Source organism: Oreochromis aureus, linkage group 12 (genome assembly GCF_013358895.1).
Source record: "Oreochromis aureus strain Israel breed Guangdong linkage group 12, ZZ_aureus, whole genome shotgun sequence".
Lineage (NCBI taxonomy): Eukaryota > Metazoa > Chordata > Actinopteri > Cichliformes > Cichlidae > Oreochromis > Oreochromis aureus.
The window spans coordinates 4,089,300-4,106,800 of NC_052953.1; the positions used below are offsets into that span (position 1 = coordinate 4,089,300).

Below are 17,501 nucleotides of genomic sequence, written 5' to 3' on the forward strand. Positions count from 1 at the left end.
GAAAGGTTTCTAAGGCGCTGCGAGCCACTATCCACAAACAGAAAAAACTGCATCCTGAGTGCTTCAACGACTCTTCCAGAAGGCAGAGTGAGGACTGCAGATCTCACTTGTCAGAGTCAAGGTCAGCGTTCATGATTCAACAATGAGATCATATTCAGATGCTTTGGTATGACTGTAAGTAGACTGGCCATGCTAGAAAACTCTCCAGTGTGTCTCAATTACAACAAATTTCTCAATAATATTGGCCAAAAGTTCTCCACAGAGATGTGAAAGAGTCATTCTCAGTCATCCAAACACTTCAGTGCAAAAATAGCATTTCTTTGATGATCTGAAACATGTTAATGTGACAAATATGCAAAGAAATAAAGAAGGAGCAAATATTTTCCACTCAGCACAATGTAGGTGCTAAAGATCAGGACCAAAACTATGAACATGGGTTCAGCCCCTATTGTAAAGCTAAATAAGCCAAGGTCTGAATATATATCTACAGTAAGATGAATTATAGCATTTTAGTGAAGGTCATTTACTCATTTTCAGTCTTAACAGAGAGTAGAGCATCATCGACAAAGAACCACAGGCACGATTAGGAGTTTTTGGGGGGGGGAAGCTTTATTTTGATAATATCAACACTCACATAAATCCATATGACCAACAAACTGCTTGTTCCTGAGTTTTAAGTTGCTTAGTGAACCAAACACTAAACAAAGAATCACATTTTCAGTTTTTCAATGTACCCATATCACAGACCTTTTACTTATAAAACAAAACACACAGAATAAAAAAAATAAAGTCCTTCAAAATATTTTGTCTTCCATAAAATTGATAGTTACATAAAAACAAAGGCAAGATATTGTTTTAGTAGGCAGAAAAATAGCTGATCATTTTCATATTAAGCTTAAATTGTTAATTTATTCATGTTGTGGTTGATCCCATCTTTCTCCTCGCTGACTTGGAACCGCTGCTCTGGCTGAAGGGTCAAAGTTTGATTCACTAGGGTTTCACTCCAGTGCAGCGTTTGGGCTGTAGGAATACAAATGTTCAGAAACCCCAAGGTCATTATTTTCACCACGGCTTTAACTTCCTGTTTTGTCAAGCATGATGGCTAATGACATAGTAACAGGAGACTCTTGTGTAATCCAGTCGAGTGCAAGAACAGCGATTAAGTGATTACAGCTTGTGTCTCGACTTGTGCTTTGTAAGATAAAAAACGTACGGGTCACTAGCAAGGAATAAAAGAGAGTGTTTAAAAAAACAACTATCACAAAAGCAACACAGAGGAAGACGGTAAAAATGTGCACCTAGCATACAGCTGAAGGTGAGAGGTGAGCACAACCAAAACTAGCATCAGGATTAGTGGTTGAACAGTTCATTGACCTCAAAACACTTGAAATTAAATGAGGCTTGAAACATGTGGATGCTTTGGTTAAAGTCTGTGAGGAATTTAACTGATGATGCCACGACAGCATAAAGTCCAAATATATATGATCTAACATTTCTAAATCTCACTATTTAATACGTTGTAGCTTTTTCTGGTGTTTTTATTTGAAGACATTTTATTATTTATTTATTGTATTGCTTAGTAAATTTTATATTGTAAAATAAGAACAATTGCATGTGAAATGTGCACTGGTGTCAATTTTAACTAATAAACATCTGTTTAAGGGTTATATTTTATCCAAAACACTCATCTTTGCCTGACCTCGAACCTCAGTGTCTAAACCTAACATAGTAGTGACTACAAAACAGTCTTCAGGCTGAAAGTGACCTCTGTTCACTAATGTAAAAACAATTGAAATCCAGATGTTTCAGGCAGGATTAATTTAACCACCATCCCCCCCAAAATATCCAGAAGGTCGTCACAGACAAAGCATTAACCCAAGAAAGCAAAAGAAGACGAATTGGAGATAAAGCGGGAGATTAAACTAACATTTTACTGATGTAGAAAATCCATGTTAGGAGGTGGTGGGTATAAGTTCTGGTGTTTTAATATTAAAAAGACTTTGATTTGTTTTAACATTTGCACCTTTGGGTTTTGCAGTGTTGCCACTTCTTTTAAATTCACTGCTTGGTTTTTAACTTTGCCTGAAGATAAGTTTCACACAGCAGGGACTAATGTGATGATTTTCCTGTTCAGCGCACATAAGCAGTCTTCTTAAAACTGCAGCTGACATTCCTAAAAAGCTGCACTATTCCTTCAAATCAAGTGTATTTCTCTTAAGTAGGGTCACTATCACATTTAAAAACATCTAAAGAGTTTATCGTGCTGAGAAGCAGAGTAGAGTGAACGTACCTTGTAGTTTTGTTTCTTGCAGTCTTTCCTCAGCTGATCCACGTGGCGTTTCAGATTTTCGACCCACTTTTCATTAACGGGGGCGCACATTGTCCGGCCCCTTCTGGACAGAAAACTGCAAGAACACAAATCACTCAAGTCAAAATGAGCCTGTGATAGCAGCATGTCTCTATATCCTGATCCCTTACATAAATAATCCACTGCACTTCATCAGAACTTACATTGTGGCATCAATAGCGCAGCCTTGTCCCTGGACCTGAAGGCGGTAGTTTGCGACGAGACCTTTTTCGATAGGTTTTTTTGCCACCTCCAAGCAGCAGTCAGCGGGCACCTGTGCCAGCGTCACTGAAACACAAAGAAGACCACGTCAGCAAAAGGTGAGGCTCCAAAACGAAACTGCACATTGAAACCACGAACACATGCTCTGTCTCTGAGGTCATGTTTGTGTGTGAAAGATAAGGTGATGTAGGGTCAGTCCAGCTGAGCTGTGAGGTTTTACAGAAGGAAAACAATACAGCTGTTAGAGTTTTTAAGTGTCAGGTTACATATCAGGTTCTGATATTTGCCTCTTTTCAGTCATAGTTTTTAAGATTTTTCTTTTTAGTTGCATCATTTTGGCTTAAATGCCCATTTTTCTTGATATTACTACTTTTATATATTTGAAGAAGATATTTCCAGGAAAGCTTTGTTCAGCGCTACATGGTATTGCGTGCAACTTATTAGTACTTATTAGGATGCAGTCCCCAGAGTGACAAACACGCCCAGGGGCATGGCACGTTTGTCACTGGACAGGGATTTTCCACAGTTAAACTTTAGCTTTCACCTACAACAAGGAATGCACCAAGGTGAGGGGAATGCCACCGCCACACCTTTGCCATTGCACTGATAAGCAATGCTTATCAGCATATTTATAGTTAATTTTGTTAATTTTGATCATCTTACTACATTTTTACTGGATGTCACCCTCATCTCTACATCCTGCAAGAGACTTGTTGTTCTCTTTTGTTCAGCTCTTTAATGATTCATCAATAGCAAATCTTCCAGGAATGTCTGCAAACATATTTGGAATCAGACAAAGCAAAACTCAATTCTACAGAACCACAGATGTATATTTAGGATTACTGCTTTCTCTATTAGTCATTTCAAGTGATTATTTTTTGAAGATACATTGCTTCCCTTTAAGCCTACAGACATGTTTTTGCAGTGATTCATTTCATATTTCTGCCTGAGTTGAAAATGCATGAATAGAAAATAAAAAGATCTGGCACTGGAGGATGCCTGAGAGAAACTCACCTGTGCAGTAACAAGCGATGAAAAGGATGGAGAGGAAGAGTCTGCCATCACCCCTTGGAGCCATGTCTGGTCTTGCAGGAAGAGTTGCCTTTTGGTTTCTCTGGAGACAGATGGGCTGATGCAGAGCCTGTTCTTCCCTTCAACACCTACAGTGGCAAAGGAAGTGAGGGGACTGCTGCAGCAGCACTCCTTATATAGGACACAAACGGCCTCTTCAAACTTTCACTTTTCATCATCCCACTTTGTTCTTCCTGTTTCTACTTCTCCTAAACCCTTCCCTCTCAACCAAAGAAAAATCCCCTCTTTTATTTAGCTTTAACAGCTGTTTCTTGGCATGCACTGCCTGTTGACGATAACAAGATGAAATTAATCAGACATAACCATAAACACACATTTGATCAAACCCCAGGAGTTTGTACCATCCATCCTTTTTCTCACTTATCCAATTCAGGTCTGCACAGGTGCTGAAGTCTATCCAAGCCTCTTATAAGGTGAGAGGTAGCGTACACCCTGGACTAGTCTCCAGTTTCTCACAGGATTAAAGAGACAGACAGCCAGTCACACCTACTAGTTTACCTAACCAGTGCATGTGTTTGAACTGTGGGGGGTAGCTGGAGTGGCCGGAGAGAACCCATGCAGACACAAAGGTGTGACTCTTGCACTGACTTTAAAAATAGATAAAAATAACTGTAGTCTGCTTTTGGGAGCCCCACTGGACCACTTTGGAATGTATTCTCAGTCACAGTGTCCACTGACATTTCCCATATTGTTTAACAGCTTGTATCGAGATATTAAAGTAACAAGAGCAAATATAGTACAGTTAAATGCTTCGGTCATATAGATTGGAAACAACTAAAGGATTTTATGGATGAAAAATTAGGCATTTGACTTGTATCGCTGTGTGCTGAATCTAGTGGACTTCCGCTCAGTCCTTTGCAAAATTAGGTAAAGCTAAATAAGGCATAGCTTAAAGCAAACCTATGAAGCCATTAACAGGGTGTGTACACAAGTGAAACAAAAGCTCAACTTTAAAAATAAGGCAGGAGATTTAATTTACTTCTATTAAGTTCTAAAAATGGTTAGTAGTTACCAATATTCATGGATATGCCAGCTCAGAAATGGCAAAGATCAAGAACTGAATGGTAGCACAGTGGTTAGCACTGCTGCCTCACAGCAAGAAGGTCCTAAGTTCAATTCTACCATGAGGCCGTGGTGTTTCCTAGCAGTAGCAGGGCAGAGGTTATGTTTGCAGATCTGCACGAATGTGATGTAAGTATGCTTATCAGACTTTTTCAAAGAGTACCAGGACCAGATTTTAATGTAAAAAATAGAACTGTTCATTTTGAGAATAAAGTCCAAACGTGTAGATTAAAGTTTAAAGTCGATTAAAGTTGTTTCAAATAAAATAAACCGCCACGGCTGCTATATGCTCTATAAAATGCCTTGTGTAGACAAGCGTAGAGAGCTTGTTTCACTAACTCATCTATTTCAACTTATCGATTATAGTGTGCAGACTACAAACAGTAATACATGTGCAGAGGACCAAAGTGGCAACTCCTGTGCTGTAAAACAAAGCTAACACCAATGTCAAAAAGCTGCAGTAACCACAGGAGGCTGGCTCCAAAAGGAGACCCACAGACCCTCGTTGTAAAATGCCCAACTTTAAATATGTTTACATCCTGGAACAAAATCCTTTGCACATTTTCTTCTGTAACCTTCATTTTAAATTTTCACATTTGTTTCCTAAAGTGCACTGCCTGTACATTAAAGCTACTGGGACATCGATCCTCTGGTTAGGGAGCCTCGTGCATCCTCTTGGCCTCCCAGAGGTCACCAGTCTGTCATACTTATGCTATAGCACCTCAAGCTGGCAGCCTGGTGTTCAGAAAACAACCTGGCACTGAACACTAAGAAAACCAAAGAGCTCATTGTTGACTTCAGGAGACACAACACCGACTTGGCCCCCCTCTACATCAACGGGGAGTGTGTGGAGAGGGTCCACACCTTCCGGTTCCTTGGTGTCCTCATCTCTGCTGACATCTCCTGGACAGAAAACATCTCAGCGGTCGTCAAGAAGGCCCAACAGCGGCTGCACTTCCTGAGAGTCCTCAGGAAGTACAAGCTGAACTCCAACCTGCTGCTGACCTTCTACCGCTCGTCCATTGAGAGCCTGCTAACCTACTGCATCACGGTATGGTACGGCAGCTGCACTAAGGCGGATAGAGTGAGGCTTCAGAGTGTGGTCAAGACAGCACAGAAGATCATCGGCTGCCCTCTCCCCTCCCTGATGGACATTTATTCCTCCTGCTGCCTCAGCAGAGCAACAAACATTATCAAGGACAGCTCCCACCCTGGTTTCAACATGTTCAGCCTGCTTCCCTCAGGGAAGCGCTACAGGTGCATCAACACAAAAACCCACAGACTCAAACACAGTTTCTTCCCCAAAGCCAAAACCACCCTGAACTCACACATGCACCGATAACACAGCCCCCCACTTCCCACTTCCTCTATGGACCAACACGGTGCAATACCAATTCTATGTGCAATAACTCAACTGTATATACATAACACTATTTATTACATATTACTTTTTTTTTTCTTTCTTAAAAATACGGCTTGTATATTGTACATTTTATATATATATATCTTTTTCCCTATGTTAATACTGTCCATATGTACATAGCACTGCAGAACTGTACCCCCCCCCAGCATGTTTACACTGAGTAGGAGATGCTCTGTATCTCATTATGCAACTGTATAGTGACAATAAAGGCATTCTATTCTATTCTATTCTATTCTATTCTATTCTATTCTATTCTATTCTATATTAATGTGTCACAAACTGCTTTCCTGATGATTTTTCCAAAATCCTAACTGTCTCTGAGAAATTGTGGGTTTTTGTGCAACAATCATTGTTTGAATTATGTATGGAAATGTTCCTTCCTGGTAAAGGGGGCAGCCCATTGTTAAAAGGAAATAGAAATGAAAAGAGGGTTGTTGGGGTACTTAGTGGGACTAGATTGTGAAGGACATACACTGCCTGTCATCCCGAGTGTTGTTCCAAGCCTCTTTAAAAATGGCCTTAAAAAGACGTCTCTTTTTCAAATGTTGTCTGACTTTTAATTGAGTTCTGTCTGTTTTAGTGCCAGTTCACAGCAACGGTTGCCTCAGTGTGGTTTAATCTAACCAGACAGTTTAATTATTCCTGGCATACAGCATTCCTCAGAGAATTTATTCCACTTTGACATCATAGCGTCCCACAGTGGCTGCAGATTTGTCGGCTGCACGTTCATGACGATAATCTCCAGTTCCATCTCAAAGGTGCTCCAGTGGATTGAGATCTGGTGATTGTGGAATAGAGTAAACTTACTGTCAGGTTGGCATTGAGCAATGCACAAGAAGGGCTTTGGTCTAAATCCCATCTGGTGTGGAGTTTGCATGCTCTCCCCATTTCTGTGAAGCTAATCTGGCTTCCTCCCACAGTCCAAAAACAGGCTTGAGTTTAGATTAACTGGTAGCCTCAAGGTGAGCTGATCTGTGTGAAACTGATGCATGGATGTTTTATTTTTTTTAAATAAACATGCATGCCCTCATGCTACAATAATTTGACCTTCAGCATAGCTTAGCTGGAATAAAGAAAACAAACACTTCGAGATCAGAAACAGAGAGCTCTTTAGCCACCTGTAACACAGTTTTCTTCGAACTTGAGGTGAAGTACCCTCAGGGTCTATTTTACTTTTCAGCTGTAGACTTGTCTGACCAGAAACAATCAAATCAGGACCTGCGATAAGAACAAAGAGTCCCATTATTACGACACTTTGTTGTAAACTTCCTCGTTGATCTATTCCTACGTAAATGACACCTCCATGGAACAGCTGTACTTCCAATGAAACAGATACTGCTACATCTGAATGTGGTGTCTGTAAAGAGCAGCTTTCTCTTCCCCCCTTATAGTATTGAGGAACTTAGAACAAGTGTGACAGACTGGTGACCTCTTTCTCTCGAACAACTTGTTGAAGAAAATAAGAAGTTGCTTGCACGGCCGTCTTAATGCATTAACATGAGTAAACACTAATTCTCACGTGTCACCACAGTGAGTTTCAGTTTCTTGTAACCTGCTGGGTGGAAGTTTGCCTTATCGGGTGATTGCAGTGTTTGGACTTTCCCTGCTGAAGCACTTACAGGAACATTTTTTAAAAGTTGATACGCCTGAATTATAGCCTCTGGCAGGATTCCATTAAGTAGTCCATGTGAAAGGACTGTGTTGGAAAAAGTCTCTCATTATATGTCTGCGTCCTGCATGAACAAGAAAAGACATGTTTTACCTTTTGCAATATGTCTTTGAAGACATGCTTGCGAGAATAGTTTATCTACGGTTACTGATGCAGTTAGGCATAAAGATTAGAGTTAAACAAGGCCAGAGGTCATCCATACTGATTTCAGAAAACGTTTACCTTTTACCTTGGCCCACTTTTTCACACAAGTGGTTAATACCACACTGATGTCATTTTTTTGCAGTGTGGAATTAAACACATCCAAGCCATGGGCTGAAAATAAAGCGCTGCAGATGTGACTGAAATCACACTCTTTTGCACTTTCACATGGAGCATTCTCAAGAAGTCCAGAATAAATGGGGCCCAAATATTTTATTTTATTTTAGAGATGTGGAGGTTACAGCTGTCATTTCAAGAAAACCTGCTACGGCTGCTGTAATGAAATCGAGAATCAGTTTTAGTAAGAAGGAAGAACTTTTTTTAGCACATAAAGAGTGTCATGATAAGTATAAGGACACTGAAACCATGGTGCAGAAAGCTGCATCTGGTCAAACAGAAAAACACAAACCTGGAAGATTTAATTTGCACAATATGAAATGTCTGGTAATGGACGGATGCGAGGTCATCGATGGCTGAACAGCCGTGGCAACAACAACTGTAATCTCCACATTTCAACTTTTGCCTTCAGTCTCAAAATGATCAAAAGTTTTTTTCTCAGTGTGGCCCTAATACTCCTTCATAGGGCTGCATCAGGAAGCCCATCTGGATTTTTAAACCATCAGTTATGCACATCCGTCCACTGTGGTTCTCCTTGGAGAAGCTGAGCAGTCAGCCCTCACAAACAGCTGATTGTTGCACTCACATGTCCGCTTCAGACGTCTGGTTACTGTTTGGTAACAGATTCCATGACAGGAACATGTAACTAACCAGGCTTGCTAATATTAGCTGATAACTGAGCTAATAACTCCACCCTCTCATCAGAATATGGTCAAATATGGTTTCAAATACCAAGATGGTGATGGCCATCCTCAAAATGTTAGTGCACAAAATATTGAGATTGTTTTCAGTTCAGTTCCATTCAGTTTTGTTTATGTAATGCCAAATCACAATAACATTCACCTCGGGGTACTTTATATTGTAAGGTAAAGGCCCTACAGTAATACAAATTGACTTTGTTGCAATATTTTTTTATATACGGTCTGGGATTACCAGTCTGTGTCCAAGTTGTAGTTAAACCTGGGAATTTTCTCACTCCTGATAATGCAGATATGGCTTTGGTAGATGTGGAAGTGATAGCAAAACATGAACACTGAGGCAGATTGTATTTGAAAATGAAAATCTGATAAAGCAAGATGAAATGCAAACAAACATGAAAGATAACCAATCCTCAAGCATGCTGAAGTACTGAGTCAGAACTTTCTGGGATTTTGTGACTTAAACTGACCGTCTTTACAAATTACACTTACGATAAAGTTTGGAGAAAGTCTCAGATTGGACTGTTTGTTTGATTTTTAGTTGCCAATAACACAAGAGTGAAAGTCAACAGAAATGTGAAGCATTTAGTTTTGCTGTGAAAGGACATCTGTAGCAGATCTGACCAGAGTAAGTGCTTCCCCCCCAGGAGCGTGTTTCCTTTTTGGGTGGTCTGTAGTCATACAGATCATGTATCTTGTGGGAAACTCAAAAGAAATGCTGTGAACCGCTGATCTTTGGCTCCCAGGACAGTTTTAAAGTGAGCACAAAGATTCTGTTACGAGCAGGTCAAATGGTCAAAATGAGCTGGAAGGACTTCCTGTTTTCAGACCCTCTGAATCCCAGCCTGGATTCTCATAAATGTTCAGCATTCTTACCACCAATTATTCGTCACTTACACTTACAGCAGTCAAGTCTTTTGGCCAACTCCAGTTTCCATTTGAATGTTTCAGGCACAGCTTCCTGGAAGTGGTGTTATCAAACATTTTCACTTAAATAAACAGCTGTTATTTGATCATTTATTGCCACATGAATAAACACAACGATAATAAACCCCAAAGGCCTGAAAAACTACACAGAAACAGCAAAACCAATATAATGGTAACTGCAACCAAAAAGAAAAGGAGATGCATGTAAAAAAGAGAAAAATAACCTTTTCCAGTTATTATTTGCCTCGCACAACAACGTCGATTCTTCTTGGTAAACATTTTAAGGTGCGTGGTAAGTCGATTTAAATATCTTGAATGAGATACTTTGCTAAATACTAAAGGGGTAAAATTCTAGACATCTGACACGCTTGGAACTTTTGCCCAGAGCTGTACGTTGAAGCATGAGGAAATCACAAATGCAAGCAACAATTAACCACATTTTACTGTTATATATGTGAACCAAGTTACTACAGTGTGTATGCAGAGCAGACTGTTTTCGAGCATCATGAGAGTTGGAGGCAAACTTAGTAAAAGACGTGTACGCACAAGCAAAACAGCAACAAGAAGGGTAAACACCCATAACCGCCGCTAACCTCTCACACATCATCAACATCACATTTAGAAAATGATGACAAGTGTAGCTCGAGCTGACATTTAGATGTTTATCTAAATGTCAGCTCTTATTCTGACCCTCTTACTTCCTTTATCTGTCACACTGTGCATGCTGTTACCACGGTGGCTGCTTATATTAAAGTTGTCAAGATTTGAAATAATGAGATTAGTGTCCTGATGCATGCTCAATCATCCAGGTAAGGAAATCCCAAACAGTAGATTCTGTTCATCCCGACGTCCAGATGAACAGAATCTACTTTTTGGGAAAGAGGTTAGGTCATATGCAAATACTCCAAAAGTCCAAAACACTCAATTGTAGATGGTTATTCTACTCTCAGCTCTGTATGATGTCAGTGAGAATAGATATTTGTAATACAGTCCTCTCAGGCACTCAGCTGTGGCTGTAAGCACAGAAGCCTCAGCAGCTTGTTGTTCTGACCTTCTGTTTGCAAGGACAAGCCAATCAAAGACTGTTAGCTTAAAGGAAGGGTGGCCTTAAAGAGACATGTTTCTGCAGCAAGACCCAGTATATGAGAAGCTTGTTTTGTTTGTTTTGATCATAATCATGTAAACTCACTCTAGTATAAAAAATATGATCCTGGAAATGAGGAGAACTGGTCCACTTTAACAGTTCTTCAGTGTGTGTGTTCATAGTTCTCCTGGCACTTGTAGAGACAGCACCAGTTCCACATGTCAGCAGGTAACATCTGTGTGGCTGCTGGATGACATATCGCGCTCACAGAGGTGCAGAGTGAGATACCGCTAAATACACCCTGATAAGGAACTCATGTTCACTCCACCATCACACGTCTTTTAACTGAGCAGATATGGCTCAGTTTGATTTTATTCACTCTCAGTTATCCTGGTATTTTATTTTATTGTTTGGGCTTTTTAATTCTTTGAATTTTACTTCGGCGTTGCTGTAGCTCAGGAGGAAGAGCAGGTCATATACTAATTGGAAGGAATTGGAATTGAATGCCAAATATCCTTGGGCAAGATACAGAATCCCATGTTGCTCTGTGGCGTGTGAATGAAGTGTGTGTGTGTAATTAGAAAACACTTGTGCTGTACGCAACATCTTTTGTTTTTCTTTTCTTGAATGATTTGTTAGAGAAACAGACGATTTGGTCATAAAGAAAAAGACAGCAACTAGAATTTACAAAATAATGTCCAAGTTTATTTTGAGATAACTCTCTGCAATACGTTTGATATATACAAGCCATGTTGTCAGATTTTGTACAAGCTCTCGCAAAAACAGAAATGCGAGTGTTTTCATTCACAGACACTTTGACAGAAACAGGATTGTAACGCTGGTGTCAGTTCCAGGGCAAGTTCAGGCAAATCTTTCTATTTCTATGGATCATTCATAACAAAAAGGAAGAAAGAAAAGAGACGTCCCCACTGCTCCGTCTCAGAGTTCGAGTTTCACCACAGTTTCACCGCAGTCACCACAAAAAAAGAAGAAACACATATGTAGATATATATTGAGCCAATAGCCGAGGCATGGCAGCTTATACAGGACAACATTATAAATAAGATGAAATGATGATTTCTCCGTAATCGCTCTAACAGATTTTAATCTTCTACAGTGCAACATTGCCATCACAGACTATGAGATCTGGTTGTCTCCATCCATCCTTTCCCAGAGTTTGTTCATCTAAGAAAAAGCAGAAGATTCAGTGATTAGCCGGTGCACAGGGAATAAATTTTAAAAAATCACATGTGATGGAGTAAGGAAATCGCTGCGTTCTCACCTCATTTACTGTTGTGCTTGCTTTTTCTTGTTCACGATATTGATGAGATTTCTCACCCATGGTTTCTGGCTGGGATGGATGACACACAGAGTTCTTCCACTGTTGGTAATGAACCTGAAAAAGCAGATAAGATCGTGAAGTGAGATGAGGCAAATACAGGTAAACCAGGCACTGTGGTTCTTTAGGAAAGCATCCCTGCACAAATACACTCACTACTTAATACATATGCATGAATTTTGTACACGTGTTTGACACTTACGCAGTAGCGCTTATTTCACAGCCTTTCCCAGCTTCCTGAATGATGTAGTCCACGATGTTTTTGGAGGGCAAACGCTTGTCGATAGCCTGCAGACAGCAGTCCACTGCGATCTCACCTGCAGGGAGACATTACAAGAGAACACTTGTAAGGACACGCAGAACACCAATGACAGTTTAACAGGCAGAAGGGTTTTATACATGTGATAGTTTAAATCTGAGAGATGTCATGCAATCTGCACCTGTTTTCTCTCCGTCTTACCTGATGCAAAGCTAAAGCAGAGGACACCCAGCAAGAGCAGAGCTGCAACTCGGGAAGCCATGTCTCTGATTCTTCGTAGGTTTGCTGCGGCTTGGCTGCTTGAGTGAGTCTCTTCAGGAGAGTGGAGGAGGCAATGGTGTGAGGAGGAGAGCTACAGGTGCATTTATACAGGTGAGCACGCGAAACTGAAAGTGTTCTCTGGGCTCATTGACTGGAAATGGGTGAAAGTTGGCAGAACAACTAGGAAATGTTGGCACGTGGCAGGACAATTACAGCTTATCTCCTCCTGACTTTTGGTTTTCTTGCCAAAGAAACTTAACGAGTATTTTTTTTGCCCACATGCTTTCTGACACCAAGCAGGAGTCAGCACTTTTTTTTCATTTATGTTTTGTGCAAACATTACAAAAAAGGAAAGATTTTGCAGTCAAATAAATTGGGTTCTTCTCATTTTTGGGAAAATAAAAATCTGAGGATTAGCTTGTATCAGTCAGTGCAGGTTTTTTCTAATGACCCACTAGTGCAAGACAAAGAGCAGTGACTATGAGATACTCTGCAACTAATGTGAAACTGGACGGAAACATTGCAACATCCATCCATCTCACCCCCTGACCAAAGTCAGGCTCACCTGAGCCTATTTTACCTTTCACAGGGTGAGAAGCACACTAGTGTCTGCTCAAGTGGAAATCCTGGAGAAAGCTCAGGCATGTGTAATTTAAGCTTCTATTAAGCGATATTAAAAAGGGGGAACTAGCTGATATCTGCATCCACAGCTGTGCTGCTGCATCATGACTGCAAATTGTTTTTTAGGCTATTTTGGTGCACTACACTACAAAGTAACAATAACATATTAAAGCAGGTTAACACGACACATTTCTGCAAACGCAAACAATTCTTGCAAAACTTATATAGCTCAGGTATTTGCATCATTGAGTGGATGAGCACATGGAGCTCCAACTACACAACATGGTTTGTCATACATGGAGTAAACACTCAGACACAAAGTTATCGGATTTGGTTCATAACATAAAATGAGTCAAATACAAAGCTAAGAAGTATTTTGTGCGTCCTTTGCTTTCAAACATGCTCAAAACCACAAAAAAGGGGCGAGGCGACATCAAAGATCTCATTTGTGATGCCACATTTGATTCTGAAGTGAGCTGTGTTTGAACACATTCAGTTTTCACACTGGCTGCATGTCAGCACTGGCAGAGCTTCTGTGCTCTTTTTACCTCATTAAAGCTTTAGGTTTATTTTACAGCTTTTAACAATATTGACTTCAATTAGAAATGAGGTATTATTGTAGTTTTATGAACCACTGGAGACTCATGGAGACCACCGACGGGCAGCTGACCCATATGGACAAGAAATAGAAAAAACTTATAAAAGACTTGCATAAGATGTGGCCTACTTCATATCGTGAATCATATAAAGCTTATATGATTTACTCATGAAATGGCCACTTTTTCCATATGGGGGGAAAGATCATTTAAACCAATTTTGCACTGTGGGAAGAAAGCTGGAGAAAACCCAAGAGGCACAGACGGAACAAAAGGCTCATGGACATTCAGGCCTTCTTGATCTGAAGAAGCATTTTCAAGGCTGTCTTGGCCAAGATAAACAGCAGTTCAACCAACCGTGATTCCACAAACAGTAACACATGTGCAAATGCACAAAAAAAGTTTATTTGTGCAGAAGATCAAGAGTGAGATTCAAAAACAGGGAGAATATAATATTTAAAGCTACGAATATTGTTGGCCGAACCGGGGGAATAATGTTCAAGCACAGTCTCTTATAATGTCCTTAAATGTATTTATTGAAATCTATTCTTTGCAGATGGATCTGCAAATTTAAATACCTTTTTCTAAATTATTCAGTGTTGCCTTTAGGACCTTTTTTGGCTTTAGGTGCATTCGTGTAGTTTTGAACAGAATTTGTACAAATGACCTATTTCTGGAATTGTCGTCCACCACACTGAGGTGTGAAGACCTGCATAGCGATAGTATCATTTTGTGGTTTGGGAAACTGTGCTCTTAGCGTGTCTACACAAAGATATCAGTCTTCATGTCCAACACAAACAATTGCATAAAGTGGAAAGTTGTAAATATCTCATCTTAATCTTGTCTTTACAGTAATAACCACAAACTTTAGCCGTTGGGATCCGTCTATTCACTGTGCGGTTTGGGGATTTTTCATGGAATGCGTACGGGCAAGTGCTTTATTGTGTTCTCCTCTGAGTGTTTATGCTTGTGTGTGCATGCATCCAACAATAAATCTCGATCTGGGAGAGCAGGATTTGCTGCGCAAGAGCAGCCAAACCTTTCCCGCCAGAAAAGAGGGTTTCACCAGGAAACTGGTGATGCAACTCTTACAAAGCCTCTGGCCAGACGCGGAGTTTAACTTGTTTCACAGGAAGTAGTGTAGACCAGTTTCCCCATTAATCTTACTGTTTTTTTTTTTTTTCCTTGTCTTCACTAACTGCATGTGATGAATCAAGATTATCCTAGTTATTATCTTGGTTTTGTGGCCTGCAGCTTACAGCTTTTGTTTGGTCTGATCTCTCTAAAAAGCTTCCTCCTCAGACGTACCAGGCTGCCTTCATATGCACGTACAAATGAGTGTTTAGAATAAGAAGATCACACTGTGTAAAAAAAGAATAAAGTCAATACCTAAACACCATTTGAACCATGTATGAAAACAAAGAGTTTGCAGAATAAGAGCCAGTATGTTGCATAAAACACTGTAAACACTGCAGAAATGCTCGCATTGGATTTCATCCTGCAGTAAACACCTGCCAAGCAATCACATCTTGAGAGTTTTTGTGCGTTGCAAAATTTAAAATAAGATACTCATGGCCCCGTCTGTATTCCCCCCAATTGTCTCACAGTTCCTTATACACAAACATGAAAATGGTTTAAATCCTTTTTCCAAAAAACAATTTGTGTGTTCATGTTGGTAAACGTTTCACTTCCTTAAATCTGCGTGTTGACCTTCTGAAGTGCTCTTTTACACATACATGCAGAGAGTTTGAGTTAATGGTCATGTGTTTATGTTGTGAAAGAAGCTGTGAGTTCTAAAGGTGCCGCATTTCAGCACAAAGAAATGAGTCAGGAGGAAGTTTCTCCAGTTCAGCACCCAGGCTCTTCCACTATGAAGCCATGCTCGAGTAACAGATGCGGTTTGGCATTGTCTTGCCAAAAATCAAAAAGACGACTTCTGTGCATGGGAGCATATGTTTGTCTAAAACTTTATAGTATTAATGGCGCCTTTTCCGGTTTGCCTCAGTCCATTTTAAAAGACTTTGGCCCAGAGAAGATGGCAGCATTTCTGGATCATGTTCACATTCGCTTTCTTCTTTGTGCAATAGAGCTTTAGCCTGCATTTGAGAATAACATGGACAAACGTGTTCATAGACAGAGGTTTTTGGAAGAGCTCCTGGGCCCATGCAGGGATTTCCGTGATAGAGTCGTGCCAGTGTTTAATATAGTGCTGCCTGAGGGGCCAAAGATCACAGGCATCCAACACTGATTTTCAGCCTTGTCCCTTATTTGTCAAGATTCTCAGAATCTTTTGATGGTATTATGTACTGTAGATGATGAGATAGACAACAAATCAAATGTTTAGAGAGTTTCGATTCGTTCTGCTGTGGAAAAAATCTGGGTTTGTGAGATTCTGTTTTTATTTACATCTCACACGTCTCAAATTTTTGGAACTGGGGTTGTATTTAATTGGAAAAAGAGAAGCAACAGAAAATTTCCCTTGACCACTCGTGGTTTCTGTTATATTGTTGCTGAGAGAAGTACTTCTTGCAGCACATGAAGTAATTCAAGCAAGCAAGCAATATTTACAAAAATGCCCTGGCTGGAGCCAGAGCATGCAACCTTTGTCTGTAGCTTAGCAAATATTAATATTAATACTAGCATTAATGCCTGCACTACCCACACAGCAAAACCTACACAGGAATGTTTGAAATTGCAAAACGGAGTCTTTGCCAAAAGTGAGCGTTAAGAGTACCAAAAGATATTTCTCTTATGTCCCATTCATAGTTCCGACATTCCAAACTGACGTTTAGTTAGTCATAGACAGCCGCGGGCCCTGCAGGCTCTCATGCAGCCACATATCAGGTGTGAAACATCAGCTGTGTCGTCGTACCATGTGGGAACATAGACAGAGTAGAGATTGATGGAGTGTATCGATGTGTATCTGGATGCCTCAGAGCGAAACTAACTTAGTGTTTGGATCCGAGCCTGCTCGCAAACTCAAAAACTTTAACATTTCACTCCACACCTGTTTGGTGTTTTGGGCTCTGGCCCTAATTAAACACTTCCAAAAGATCTGTCTTACCAAGTGTAGACATACAGTACACAGGCTGAGCGTGACAGCTTTAAGTGTCAAAATCATAGATTTGTTTGCTTTTTCAGTATTAAGGGAGGACAAACATGACCATTCTTCCTCATATGCATAAGTCGTTTTTTAGCCTTTATTTTGAGAGTGGACAGAGTAGTAGGGAGGATCAACCACTGGGTGACCTTTAATTTCACATCTCACTAGTATATCTGTGTCATGTTACTATCTTACTTTGACTCCCGCAGCTCTTACATTGAAAAATAAAACATTAGTCTGTAAACTGAGATACTGAAGCTGAGATTATCGCAACATGAATAAAAAAGAGTGACCTGTTTCTACTGACGACCATACATGCCCGTGCCATAGCACAACATTGCCTCCTTTAACAGATGATGTGATACGATTCGGACGATGAGCCGTTTCTCTTCATCTGAATAATCTTTGTTTTGTCTGCACGTAGGTTTAGGCCCTTCCTCTTGTTGAGTGTAACCAGTGGTTTGCACTTTGTTATAATCT

General features: G+C 40.2%; 2 protein-coding genes across 2 annotated transcripts; both read right to left on the bottom strand.

Annotated features, from left to right (window-relative positions):
- Positions 1-583: 583 nt before the first annotated feature.
- On the bottom strand, positions 584-3,757 carry LOC116333359 (C-C motif chemokine 19-like). Its single transcript, XM_031756581.2, has 4 exons — positions 3,584-3,757; positions 2,512-2,635; positions 2,291-2,405; positions 584-1,020 (listed from the first exon to the last, which is right to left on the bottom strand). The coding sequence occupies exons 1-4, from the start codon at positions 3,645-3,647 to the stop codon at positions 991-993; spliced, it is 333 nt and encodes a 110-aa protein (XP_031612441.1). The 5' UTR covers positions 3,648-3,757; the 3' UTR covers positions 584-990.
- A 7,768-nt stretch (positions 3,758-11,525) lies between these two features.
- Positions 11,526-12,777, bottom strand: LOC116333362 (C-C motif chemokine 20-like). The gene is made up of 4 exons (XM_031756585.2): positions 12,642-12,777; positions 12,384-12,498; positions 12,125-12,238; positions 11,526-12,027 (listed from the first exon to the last, which is right to left on the bottom strand). Exons 1-3 carry the CDS (start codon positions 12,700-12,702, stop codon positions 12,130-12,132), a joined length of 285 nt encoding a protein of 94 aa, XP_031612445.1. The 5' UTR covers positions 12,703-12,777; the 3' UTR covers positions 11,526-12,027; positions 12,125-12,129.
- Positions 12,778-17,501: the final 4,724 nt, after the last annotated feature.

What these genes read in the sequence shown, in the direction of transcription:
- LOC116333359 (XM_031756581.2), bottom strand. Translation starts at nt 3,647, where the DNA reads ATGGCTCCAAGGGGTGATGGCAGACTCTTCCTCTCCATCCTTTTCATC. An exon ending in CATCGCTTGTTACTGCACAG is followed by an intron (nt 2,636 to 3,583) that starts GTGAGTTTCTCT and finishes TTTGTGTTTCAG; the next exon opens with TGACGCTGGCACAGGTGCCC. An exon ending in TGCGCTATTGATGCCACAAT is followed by an intron (nt 2,406 to 2,511) that starts GTAAGTTCTGAT and finishes GTGTTCTTGCAG; the next exon opens with TTTTCTGTCCAGAAGGGGCC.
- LOC116333362 (XM_031756585.2), bottom strand. Translation starts at nt 12,702, where the DNA reads ATGGCTTCCCGAGTTGCAGCTCTGCTCTTGCTGGGTGTCCTCTGCTTT. An exon ending in CTGCTTTAGCTTTGCATCAG is followed by an intron (nt 12,499 to 12,641) that starts GTAAGACGGAGA and finishes GTCTCCCTGCAG; the next exon opens with GTGAGATCGCAGTGGACTGC. An exon ending in TGTGAAATAAGCGCTACTGC is followed by an intron (nt 12,239 to 12,383) that starts GTAAGTGTCAAA and finishes CTGCTTTTTCAG; the next exon opens with GTTCATTACCAACAGTGGAA.